Consider the following 13,872-nt stretch of genomic DNA (forward strand, 5'->3'; position numbering starts at 1 on the left):
GGTCTTGAATTCCTGGCCTCAAGCGATCCTCTCAAAGTGCTAGGATTATAGACGGGAGACACAGTGCCCAGCCTGTTCCCATTATCATACCCTTAATGTTAACCTTTGGTCAAGCCAAAGAACCATCAAAAAGACAATGCACACTTAATTTATAAGCCAAAATCTGTATTAGCTATTCACTGCTACATAATTATCCCAGAACTTTGTGGCTTACGACAGCATGCATCTCTCTGTATCTCTGGGTCAGGAATTCAAGAGCTCTTTTGGGCAGTTCTGGCTCAGGTCTCTGAAGAGGTTGAAGCCAGATGTTGCCTGGGACTGGAGCTGGAGGATCCACCTCTGAGGTGGCTCACTCATATGGCTGGCAGCAAGTGTAAGCAAGATGGCTTCTCTCCTTGTGGAGGGCTGCTTAAATCTTACAACGTGGCCTTGGCTTATCCCAGAGGAAGTAATCCAAAAAAACAAGGTTAAAGTTGCAATGCATTAGGACCTAGCCTCAAAAGTCATATTTTTTCTGCAGTGTTTTACTGATCACACAAGTCAGCCTTGTTTCAATGTGGGCAGGTACTATGCAGGGGCTGGAAGACTAGCTGATGCAGAAATAAATTAGAAACATGACCATTAAGAAAAAAACTTCAGAAATTTTTATTTAGCAAGGGGGGGCAGGTTAAAGACTTGGGAAGAGGGTAGGACTCATCAGTCGAGGTGAACAATGGCAAAGGGTTTTAGTTGAACACAGGTGCAATGCACAGGAATGGTCAGAAGCACACAGGCAGGACACACAGATGCACAGGGCTGTCCTGACGAAGGAAGGCACTGCCCCTCCCACTGTGCCCACTGCAGTGATAAGCCTGTAACTGGAATATTGGGTACAATTTCTGAGCACTGAACATCGACGACATTTTTATGTAGCTCCAGAGAGTGAATCTATGGCTGCTGAAATTCTGGGAAACATTTCACTTAGCACTAAGAAAAAGATGCATTAGATTATCCATACAGGGTGTCAGCAAGACTTACTAATCCCCTCTAAAGTTCCAGTGCACAGGAGTCAATCTGCTGTGTTTGAAAAGTAGACAACGAAGCTTCTCAGAAGTGTGATTAAAAATAAATGGCATGAGGCCCGGGCGCAGTGGCTCACGCCTGTAATCCCAGCACTTTGGGAGGCCGAGGCAGGTGGATCACGAGGTCAGGAGTTCGAGACCAGCCTGACCAACATGGTGAAACCCTGTCTCTACTAAAAATACAAAAATTAGCCAGGCATGGCGGTGCATGCCTGTAATCCTAGCTACTTGGGAGGCTAAGGCAGAAGAATCACTTGAACCTGGGAGGCGGAGGTTACAGTGAGCTGAGATCACATCACTGACTAGCCTGGGCAACAGAGCGAGACTCCATCTCAAAAAAATACATTAAAAAAAAAAAAAAACAGCATGAGAAGACTCCCCTGGGAGGAAACATGGAGCTTTAAGACACTTGTGCCATGTCCTCTGGCTGCTCAGTCCGTTTGGTTCCCGTGAATGTTTATGTTTCACACAGGCAGTGCTGTGGGACGGGCTGAGCTCCGGCAGGCGGGGGTGCTCTGGAATTCCTCATTTATGTGTCATGTGTCAGTTGAAAGAGCCTGTATCTTTAACATAAAACACAACTACCAAAAGCTATGGATCCAGTGATTAAGAGGTGCTGTTTTATTTTTTTTAAAAGTTATTCTCATAAAGTTTCAGGCGTGACTGTTCACCTACACATAAGCAAGCCAAAAAGCAGCGTGTGAATCAGTGGTGGAAGAGCCGAAGGTTCGTATGAGCGAGGATGATTCCCAGTTCGTCGCAGGCTTCAATCACAACTTTGTCAGCAGCAGAACCGGCGGGAGCCGCAATGTACGCCACACCACTCTGGGGGAATTGATTTTCAAAACGCAACTTTATGCAAAAACCTGCAAAACTCAAAATCCCCCTCTAAAAAGCATATGCTAACAAAGATCCACTCAAACAGGCAGAATAACAACAGATTTGGGCTCTCCATCCACCCAATGGATAAGCCAAATGGTTCTCTGAATATTACCGATCTGTATCACTTTACCACACCTTTAAAAAATCAAAAGCAGAATTTCTGAAACAGTTTCTACATAATGCTCAACTCTAGGCAAACGCACCCAATTCCATACTTACCCTTTTAGCTCTGTCTACATTATCTCTGAAAGGGAAGAAGGCATCAGAGCTGATAGAAACTTCAGTCAGTTTCTCAACCCATTCCTTCTTCTCTGCCTCAGTGAGTAACTCAGGGACTTCCTCAAACAATGCCTTCCACTTGATCAAATCTTCATCCTATGTGGGGAGAGAGAAAGGAATAAGCTTAGTCTGACATTGTCTTTAGTCCCATCTGGTGCAAAGCACCAATGCCAGAAAGCACCTGGGCATTTTTCCTAGGATTTCTTTTTATTATTATTATTATTTATTTATTTATTTTAGACGTAGTCTTGCACTGTTACCAGGCTGGAGTGCAATGGCATGATCTCGGCTCCCTGCAACCTCTACCTCCCAGGTTCAAGCAATTCTCCTGCCTCAGCCTCCCAAATACCTGGCACTACAAGAGCATACCACCACACCCAGCTAATTTTTGTATTTGTGTAGACAGAGTTTCACCACGTTGGCCAGGAGGGTCTCAATCTCTTGACCTTGTGACCCGCCCACCTTGGCCTCCCAAAGTGCTGGGATTACAGGCATGAGCCACCGCGCCCAGCCAGAACTTCTTAACTGTAAATAATGACCATTATTTACATAGAAGTTCACATATCTAGAATCTCTCTGATGCTTTTAGAAACATTTTCATTAAGGAAAAAAAGTGATTCTAAGTTTACCAAATAAAGATAATACCATTTTACTTTCTAAATCAGTTTATTCCAAGTATATATATAATTTTTCTATTTTTGGCTAAGCTACTTACATAAAAATACACAGTTTTAAAAATCTCTAATTTAAATCTGCTTCGTATCTACTACTTTATGTCTATTAATTAGACTACTGTCTAATTTAGACCTACTGCTTTGATAGTACTGTAGCAAAGAAGGCAAATAAAAAATTGTATTCCAAGGGTTTTCAGTTTTCAAATAAAACCCCTCCATATCCAATCTAGGAAAGAGATGAGGATGAATGTTCTATAACTATGTTTATACAAAAATTATTTTAAATCTACAATCAGTTGTAGACAAAACACAATTCATATTTGCTATGGTTTGAGTGTGTATCTCCTCCAAAATTCATGTTGAAACTTAATCCTCAATGCAACAGTATTAAAAAGTAAGGCCTTTAGAAGGTTATTAGGCGATGAGAGTGGGGCCCTCATGAATGGATTATGGACTTATAAAAGGGCTTCAGAGGAAGTTTGCCCTTTCTGTGAAGTAAGGACACGGTGTCTGTCCTCTCCAGAGAGGGCTGTGCCATCTTGGAAGCAGAGGGTAGGCCTCCCCAGACTCTCAGCCCACCAGTACCTTGATCTGAGACTTCACAGCCTCCGGAACTATGAAAAATAAGTATCTATGGTTTATAAGTTACCCAGCCTGCAGTATTGTGTCATAGCAGCACAAACAGACTAAGACAGTTAATCATATTTTACAAGGTGCTTCTATCTTGGGTGATGTTTTAGCTTTGATGTACTTTTATTCTTGTTCACTTCCAGGACTCTTCCAGGACTAGTAGCAGGGGTTGACTGATAATATCAAACAGAAAAATCCAAGTATCAAAGTTAAAAAAAAAAAAGATATTTTAAGTACTTCAGTTACATTCTGCAGCCTCATTCTTCAATGACACTGATGTTGATTCCTGCTTCTGAATAAAAAACTGAGGGTAGTCAATTGGCTCTTCAGAAGACCATCTACTATTTGATTAAGCAGGCTTCTGTTTTCCATCCAGCATTTTGTTAGGCATGCAATATGTCCAGAAACTAGGCTAGATCTTTTCTTCTGGCAGGCTACCTACCTAAAGTTTGCGATTGTCATGTTCCCACATACCTTCTTCAAACAGAAGAACATGAAATGTAATAAAATATATCAAGTTATTAATGGCACATGTAGAAAATATGGTGGGAGAAGACTCTACAGTTACCTGCCGTCAAGCAATTTGTATTTAATGTTGAATACAGACCCGTCAGACAGCAAGCACCATGCCTGACACGATGGCAGACATCTCGACATAGGTGAAAAGCAGTCCTTGTCATCAAAAGCTTATAAACAACAGGGGAAGTACAATATACAAACCTACACCAAGGCTGCAACTTAAAAAGACAGAGGTCTGTGGCTTCAGAAAGGGGTCAAAAACAATGAAGAAAGTTACATGAGACAGAAGAAAATGAGAAATGTGTAAGAAGTTTCAATGCTCAATTTTAGACAACATAGAATTTCAAGGAAAGTATCTTTTTCTCTGTGTAGTGATGAAGCTAAAATCTGTTACACATAAAGGAGTGAACTGAATATTAATACAGCCCAGAACCCAATGACAAGTCTTTCACCTCGCCAATGGTTCCAGTCACGTATTGATCGATGGCATTGGAGATTTCTGCTCTCTTCACTCCTGTTTTAAACTTCATCGAAAGCACTTGTGGATGGTGTCTAAGCCACCAATAGTTTGCCTTATCTCCTGCAAGTCGAGTGCAGTGTATACGAGACTGCTGTCCTGCTCCAATGCCGATAACCTGAGGAACACAGACATTAAAGTGAACACCTCTTCCAACAACACTTTCTTCTCAAAAGGATCTTTTGTGCACATTCTCTAAAACCTATTTATTAGTTTTGTGGAGGAACATATCAGGCCAAGAGAAATATAAATAATTTTTAAGTCATTAAAAGGGGGGGTAATAAGAGGTTTATAACTACTATTTATAGCTCTTCAGTGATATGTGACATGACTATTAATATTCTACAATTCAATAAAATTGATGGCTTGAGGCCAAAAAAAAAAAAAAAAAGTTAAAATTAATGACCAATGCTGGGCACACTGGCTCATGTCCGTAATCCCAGCACTTTGGGAGGCCAGGACAGAAGGATCACTTGAGCCCAGGAGGCCAGCCTGGGCAAGATGGCAACATCTCATCTCTATAAAAAATAAAAATAAAAAAATAGCTGGGGGTGGTGGCGCACACCTGTAGTCCAGCTACTCAGGAGGCTGAAGTGGGAGGATCGCTTGAGCCCAGGAGTCCAAGGCTACAGTGAGCTATGATCATGTCACTGTACTCTGGCCTGGGCAACGGAGCAAGACCTTGTCTCTATAATTAATAAATAAAACCAATGACCACAAAAATAACTACGGTTATTTGAAAGTCTTTGCCCCAGTGTATAAATTATAGTTAAAATATCAACTCTCAGAAATTGAGATAAGGATCTGACGCGGGTAGCTTAAAAGTAGAAACAATTCCACCAGGTACAAATGTTCTTCCTTCCTTCCTCTATTTCTATGGGTTGAATTCTAAGCACTAAGGACTTAAATGCACAGGTGTGTTTTCTGGTTTTAGTTACTACAATGAACAGCCCCCTCAGCTGTCTGCCCAACAGTCTATCTCTTTCTGAGCAAGCTGCTGGCAACCCTGCCCACAGCTACAAGAGGACAAAAGAGATCACAAACACCTGTGCAGCTGCCTCCACCTGGACATCAGGAAAGAAGGACTCACTCTACATGGACTTACAGAACTTCCTAGAACCTGACGTCAGTAGACACAATGTCCCAGGAGTTTGTTACTACAGAGACTGGCAATCTTGGGTCTTCCAGGCCATAGGCTAATTCATATCCATCTGCCTCCCCATCACGTGTGGGCCAAATAATTTAACAAATGCCAAAGAGATAAGCTCAGGACACCATGTGAAGAAAAGGCTAGCAGAGACCTCAGAGATGAATCAGTTCGATCTTGTATTTTGAGGCTTGGGACACTAGGAAAGAAGTTCAATATCTTGCTTAACATTACACAGTGAGAAATGTTCAGTATTTTATTGCAGCAGCGGTCACATCCTGTGAAATTTGTGAAAGCTGGTCAAACTGTACATTTAAAAAGGTGAATTCTACTGTATACAAATTATGCCTCAATAAACATGATTTTTTAAAGATCAGGTTAACTCCTAGTCTAGCAGTCTTTCTACTCAGCAGATTCTTGATAAGACAATGTAAAAAATAATGTGAAAATACCCTGCAGGCCGCAAAAATATAGGCTGGCAGGTGGCAGTACCATAACTTACCTCCTCTTCCCTGGAAATACTAGCAATGGGGGAAAAGAAGAGTAAATAATCCAGTTTTGTAACAGCTATTAGAGTCTCACTAATCCAAAATGTGCCAAGCTACTCCAGGCAAGAAGCGGCACAACTAATTTGAGTACCTGGTTCCAAGTACCTGGTGCCAAAGATATTTTCTGATCATCATTAGTTTTAACAGCCCACCAGGGTACTGAGGAAAACACTAACAAACCCAAAAGAGAAACACTTGGCACGTATTCCCTTTTAGGCTGTCCAATATCTAAGGCAGACGGATGCTTAAATATAATTTCGTAAAACAACAGTCCCCTGAAGGCAAGTCCAACAGCCCATTTACCTGCCCATTCTTGGCGTAGCACACGGAGTTAGACTGAGTGTACTTGACAGCAATGGTGGCTACGATGAGGTCTCGGACGGCTGACTCTGGCAACTGAAACACATACACAATGGTAAATCACATGGGGCCTTTTAAACTCATTTAATTTTAAGCTTCTTTTTCCAAATGTTATTTTTTGTGTTTTTTTGGAATCAGAATCTCACTCTGTCTCCTAGACACAATGGGACATCTCCAACGGCACTATCTCGGCTCACTGCAACCTCCACCTCCCGAGTTCAGGAGATTCTCACGCTTCAATTACAGATGCACACTACCATGCCTGGCTAATTTTTGTATTTTTAGTAGACATGGGGTTTCACCATGTTGGCCAGGCCAGTCTCGAACTCCTGAGCTCAAGTCATCCACTTGCCTCAGCCTCCCAGAGAGCCAGGATTACAACAGGTGTGAGCCAGCACGCCCAGCCAACTTCAAGCTTCTTAGTTCTATTTAATATAAAAGACCTACGACATAGTTATACCTCTCAAATGACAGAGGGAAATTAACTGTTCCTGCTACACACTACCATGATTTACTTAAATATTTAACACATTTGTGGTGGAACTTAGCACAATGCATCCATAGAAACAAACTAATGTTATTTTGCAGCAATTGTGGATTCAATCTTTTTATATCACACGAGGTAAGAACTACCATACCCATTCCAAAACTGACAAACAATATTTTCTTGACCAGAGTAGTTTTAACAATCTGGAGACATGGTAAAATTTATGTTCAGAACCAATGCGGAGAATTGTTTCATAGACATCAAAAATCATTATGATGCACACGGACAGCCAAGACTGTTTGGAAAAATCAAATTAGGATCATTTTCTCTTTTGTTTAGAATAACTTAAGTAGAAACCATTCAAAAACCATTAGGAGTTACCGGACCAAACAGAACAACAAGAGTAACACCCAAAAATATCACTATCTTTAGTATAAAGCATGAATACAAATGGAAAAGAAGGATGACAGTCCACCTCTGTATGCTAAGGGGACAGAGAATATTCGCTGCAGCCAATGGATAAGTTGATAAATTTGACTTCAGTAAAATTAAGAACTTTTACTCTGTAAAAGATTCCTCATTAAAGCGGATGAAAAGACAAGCTACAGACTAGGAGAAAATTATTAACAAACCTCATATCCAACAACAAACTAGCCCCTAAAACACAAAAACACTTTAAAAGCTCAGTAACAGGCCAGGCGCAGTGGCTCACGCCTGTAATCCTAGCACTTCGGGAGGCCAAGGCAGGTGGACCACCTGAGGTCAGGAGTTCCAGGCCAGCCTGGCCAACATGGTGAAACCCCGTCTCTACTAAAAATATAAAAATTAGCCAGGTGTGGTGGCGCATTCCTGTAATCCCAGCTACTCAGGAGGCTGAGGTAGGAGAATCACTTGAACCTGGGAGGTGGAGGCTGCAGTGAAACAAGATCGTGCCACTGTACTCCAGTCTAGGTGACTGAGCGAGACTTCATCTCAAAACAAAACAAAACAACTCAGTTAAGTCAAAAATTTAATTAGAAAATGAGCAAAAGACATAGAGACATTTCACCAAAAAGGATACACAGGTAGCAAATAAGTACACAAAAAAATGTTCAACATCATGAGCCATTACGCAAATTAAAATCAGTGAGATATTGATACACACGTATCAGAATGTCTTTAAAAAACAAAACAAAACAAAAGGTGGCAATACCAAAAGCTAGTAAGGATGCAGAAACACTGGATCACTCATCCACTGCTGGGGGGAATACAAAATGGTACAAGCCATTCTAGCAAACAATTCAGCAGTTTCTTAGTAAACATGCAACTACCATACCACAAAGCAATTAACAACCCTGGGCATTTACCAAAGAGAAATAAAAACTTATGTTTAGGCTGGGCACAGTGGCTCACGCCTGTAATCCCAACACTTTGGGAGGCCAAGGCAGGTGGATCACCTGAGTTAGGAGTTCAAGACCAGCCTGAACTGGTGGTCAACATGGTGAAACCCAGTCTTTACTGAAAATACAAAGATTAGCCAGGTGTGGTGGTGCATGCCTGTAATCCCAGCTACTTGGGAGGCTGAGGCAGGAGAATCACTTGAACCAGGGAGGCGGAGATTGCAGTGAGCCAAGATCATGCCATTGCACTCCAGCCTGGGCAACAGAGTTAGAACCTGTTTCCCCAAAAAACAAAAACAAAAACAAAACCTTATGTTCACAAACAAAAAAAACTGTGTATGAATGCACGATGAATGAAAATTATAAAAAGGAAAAATAGATTTGCGGTTGCCCAAGGGTAAGGAGGGGGTGGAAGCAGTATCAAGTGAGCCTGGCTACAGAAGAACATGAGGGATCACTGCAGTGTTGGAAATGTCCTGTATCTTTATGTTTTTTAATTTTTCTTTATGTTTTGAGACGGAGTCTCGCTCTATCGCCCAGGTTGGAGTACAGTGGTGTGATCTGGGCTCACTGCAAGCTCCGCCTCCAGGGCTCACACCATTCTTCCGCCTCAGCCTTCCAAGTAGCTGGGACTATAGGTGCCCACCACCAGGCCGGCTAATTTTTTGTATTTTTAGTAGAGATGGGGTTTCCCAATCCATGTTAGCCAGGATGGTCTCCATCTCCTGACCTCGTGATCCACCCGTCTCGGCCTCCCAAAGTGCTGGGATTACAGACGTGAGCCACCGCACCCGGCCAGAAAGTGTCCTGTATCTTCAACTGTTATCAATGTCAATGGCATGGTTGTGGAATTGTACTGTAGTGTGACAAATGCTAGCATTAGGAGAAATAGGGTAACGGTTACATGGGAACTCTTACAACTGCATGTGAACCTACAACTTTCACCTCAAAATTAAAAGTTGAATTTAAAAAAGCTATTAGGATTTCTTAAGAATTTACTCTAAGGTATTATTATTGTTACATATCTTTTATCTTTATCTGCTATTTGAGTCACTAACTATAAATCTGATTCCTTTGGTTCCCAGAAAACTTATTAGCAAAAGCCAGCTTCATAGATGTCTAGACCTCCAAAGATAATCTTGGTGATGTAGTTTGGCTGTGTCCCCACCTAAATGTCACCCTGAATTATAATATCCCCACGTGTCCACAGGTGGGACTAGGTGGAGGTAACTGGATCATGGAGGCAGTTTCCCCCGTGCAGTTCTCGTGATAATGAGTGAGTCTCATGAGATCTGACAGTAAGCGTATGGCATTTCTCTTGCTTCCACTCATTCCCTCTCCTGCCGCCCTGTGAAGAGGTGCCTTCTGCCATGATTGTACAATTCCTGAGGCCTCCCCAACCGTGTGGAACTGTGAGTCAATTAAACCTCTTTTCTTTATAAATTACCCAGTCTCAGGAATTTCTTCACAGCAGCATGATAAAAACTAATATACTTGACATCCTGGGTTGGGATCAAGGAATACGAGAAATGCCAGTGGACTGGGAGTAAGGGAATCCAGTCTTAGAGACATGCTACAAATAGTTAAAACAATTAAAGCACTATTCAAGAAAAATGGGAGAAGAGGAAACAATTCAAACATGTTCAGTATTAATAAACATTCTGTCCACCTGTCTGGTTCTCTCAGGACTGAAATGGTTCCAGACTAATAATTCTGAGGCTGGAATGTTAACAAAAATCCACTTAAAAAGACAGGGGTAAAATAGAAAGGAGAATAAAGCTATCATTCTCTCATCCTTAAGTTTCCAAATTTCTACTAAGAATTCACATGAAGCAAGGAGAGAGTTTAGATAAACGATTAAGATCACACCCACCACCCTTGTAAAAAAATATCCAGAGGCACAAAACCTATCAAGATCGCTAAATTATTAATGAATCCAATATCTACAAACCTTAGGAAAAAAGACTCTCAATAGGTAGGCACAATTCTCAACACGGTACCATGGAATCTAGGTCAATATCCATTCAGTATTTTTCAAAGTACATGAACCAACCAGAGTGGATTCCAAAGGGCTGAAAGATATTTCTATGTATGCCTACATGTTTCTTTACGTCAGGACACCATTAATTGTCAAAGACAGAAATAAAAGAATAGACATTAAATCAACAAACAAAAAAAGATGTGTTAATCATCGTATGCTTATCAACAGACAGAACTCTCTGGATAAAGATTTTAAGGTTCATTTCCAGCAATTCTACTGAAAAGGCCTCAGGAGTCAGACCTGGGAGCAAGCCCCCCATCTTCTTCTGTTACAGCAAATAGCTTGCTAAGAGACCAATCCTCTTTTAGTAACAAACAAAAAAGCTGGGCAGAGAGGATAGACAGCAAGTACTAACAGGCAAAGATCACAGAGAAAATGGAAGCAGGAAGAAATGGGCCTGACAGTCTGCTTTTCTCCTCAAGGTATTTTCCAAGTGGCATGCAATAAACTGAAAGGTAAATTGGCTGAGCACAACTTTTGGCAGTCTTAGAGGACTAAAGGACAAAAGCTGAGTTCAGCGTACAGCAGTAGATATTTAGAGAGCAGGAGTGAACCATAAACAGACCAGTCCTCACAAAGACTGAAGGCTAAACTCCTATCAGCTCAACAATTCCTCACAGAATGAAGATATCTCCTACACCTATATCTGCCCAACCGAAGCACAAGTCAACACCGGAGAAAAAAATAACATCATCCAGCCCTCCAAATATCGCTACAGTTTTTTCATACCCAGTGCCTAGCACTCAATAAAAAAATTCCAGGCTATCAGCCAGACAGACCAGAGAGCAATGGAATGATTCCTTCAAAGTACTGAAAAACAAGCACAGCCTACACTTTAGACCTAGGAAAAACATCCTTTGAACTTAAGGCCCAGTTAAGATACTCCAGAAAATAAATGTCAGCTTGTCCATTCTTTATTGTACAACTCTGGGCAAATTTCTTAACTGCCCTCTATGGTACAATTTTGTGATCTTCATAACAGACACAATGGTAGTCAGCCCTAAAGAGTGATCTAAGTGTTAAATGAGATAATATATCCAAAACACAAAAATCACCATTATTATCCTAGGAACATGTACCTACTACAAGATAACAAAGAGCACAAGTCCAAAAACTTGTCTATATAAAAACATTGATCATAGCACTGAAAATGTAAGCAATCTAATTATCCATCGTAAGATCCACGTTGCAGTGAGCTATGATCGCACCACTGCACTCCAGCCTGGGCAACAGAGCGAGACCCAGTCTCTTAAAACAAAAATAATAAAAGTAAAAATAAGAAAAACATCCATCATAGTACATCTACACATGGACTGATTGCCATATGGACTTTCAGATAAAGATATGAATACTTACGCATTTATTTTTGAGACAGGGTATTGTTCTGTCACCCAGACTGGAGTGCAGTGGCACAAACACGGCTCACTGCAGCCTCAATCTCCCAGGCTCATTCAATCCTCCCACCTCAGCCTCTCGAGTAGCTGGGCCTATGGGTGCAGATACCACACCAGGCTAATTTTTGTACTTTTTCTAGAGACAGGGTTTCACCACATTGGCTAGGCTGGTCTTGAACTCCTGAGCTCAAGAGATCTGCCCCTTGGCCTACAAAAGTGTTGGGATTACAGATGTCAGCTACCGCACCCAGCATCTGTATTTATTGATACAAAAACACATTTGTAGCCTCATCTAGTACATGGAAAAAAGGCAAGTTACAGGAGACAGATTATGGAACACATGATCCCATTTATGTACGATTGAAGCTACATAGCTCTCTATGTACATATGCACAGAAGCATCTAACATGGCCTTTGATTCATTTCTTAAACTCCAAAGCTTATTTGATGACTCAAAGATGAGACAGCTGTGTGCATATAAAGCAGTTCTAAATCCAGATCTTAATAAATGTAAAGCTCATAAGTATTGAAAATAGACCAACTGAAGTTACTAGCAGTCAGTTCAGATACTTCCCAACTTACATCTTTATTCTTGGTAACAACATTGCTAAATAATGACTTGTCGACGACACCATTATTTCTCTTCTGGCTTAAATGAAGACCGAAGAGAGTTCGAACTTCATTTTCATCTGGTTTGTAAGACTGGTCCATCTAAAATACAAATTGTAAAAGTTAAAGGTGATCTACCCACTTCCCTGAAATTTTCATTTACTTTATGTACAAAAGATTTCATTATAAGTAAAGTTACATACATGTTTCTAATTCTGTTACACATTTTTCTAATTTTCTAATTTTTCTCACACACCAAATGATGTGTTAAATTGTTCTGACATGATACAATACGATAGCCAGGCACTAATATTTTTCTCCAAAGTCTTTTATAGGTTTTACTACCCAATAGCATTTTATAGATTTTACAACCTATATACAACATGTTAAAAACCAATGATTCCAGTGAGTGTGTTTTTGGCTAAGTTACTATGTGTATGGTTCTTTTGAAAGGTCGGCAGATAAAACAGATGTGCTAATTAAATAAGCCGTGACACAAACATTAAATTCTAATTTTCCTTTCTAAAAATCTGTTACAAAATACCCAGCTAACCCATGAATTAAAAGCTAAAAGTGAGAAAACAGGATTTGTAACCTGGGTCGTTGTTATTTGGAAGGAATCTGTATGAGTTACTGTCATCTTCCTCTCCCAAATTTTGAACCAAAAAAACATTGAGGTATGTGGAACAATATGTGTAACACTACTCTCTCCCTGGATTTTTTTTTAAACTTGACACTATTTCTTCTTTATGCTTTGGATGATCTTTGATTTAGAAAGCACTGACATCTATAATTTATAAGCAAGACCCCATACATACTAGTTCTGCTTAATCTACATTTTCTTGAATTCTAAAATGTTCCTTTGTATTACGCATGACAAAATTTCTAAAGTTGATATGCTCTCCTATTAACTGATGCTAGGAGAAACTTATCATAAGTCAGGTAGAGGGATAAGTTGTCTCATGCTTATCATCATGTATCCAATGTGCAAACTAAGCCAAATACTCAAATAAGTAAAATAGCAATGAAGTCCTCATATTCCTTTGACACTCTCCAACATGGTACTATCAGGTGTTAAAGAGATCAAGACAATGATTCAGGTTTTGGAAAATATTTTCCATGATGCTACAAGAAAATGCTAATAGTTGTTAAGTACATAATACTCTTAGTAACAACAACAACAAAAAAACTTGATTAAGAAACTGGAGGCCAGGCGTGATGGCTCACGCCTGTAATCCCAACACTTTGGGAGACCGAGGCGGGTGGATCCCTTGAGGTCAGGAGTTCGAGACCAGCCGGACCAACATGGTGAAACCCGGTCTCTACTAAAAATACAAAAATCAGC

At 40.6% G+C, this 13,872-nt stretch overlaps 1 protein-coding gene across 1 annotated transcript in view; it reads right to left on the minus strand.

Annotated features, from left to right (window-relative positions):
- Positions 1 to 1,659: 1,659 nt before the first annotated feature.
- ATIC (5-aminoimidazole-4-carboxamide ribonucleotide formyltransferase/IMP cyclohydrolase) overlaps positions 1,660 to 13,872 on the minus strand; it is a 36,516-nt gene continuing 24,303 nt past the window's right edge. The window contains exons 12-16 of the mRNA XM_050751264.1: positions 12,501 to 12,629; positions 6,561 to 6,653; positions 4,498 to 4,680; positions 2,163 to 2,318; positions 1,660 to 1,886 (exon numbers count right to left, since the gene is read on the minus strand). Coding sequence (XP_050607221.1) covers positions 1,767 to 1,886; positions 2,163 to 2,318; positions 4,498 to 4,680; positions 6,561 to 6,653; positions 12,501 to 12,629 — 681 coding nt within the window. The 3' untranslated portion in view covers positions 1,660 to 1,766. The remainder of the gene's footprint in view (positions 1,887 to 2,162; positions 2,319 to 4,497; positions 4,681 to 6,560; positions 6,654 to 12,500; positions 12,630 to 13,872) is intronic.

Source organism: Macaca thibetana, chromosome 12 (genome assembly GCF_024542745.1).
Source record: "Macaca thibetana thibetana isolate TM-01 chromosome 12, ASM2454274v1, whole genome shotgun sequence".
NCBI lineage: Eukaryota > Metazoa > Chordata > Mammalia > Primates > Cercopithecidae > Macaca > Macaca thibetana.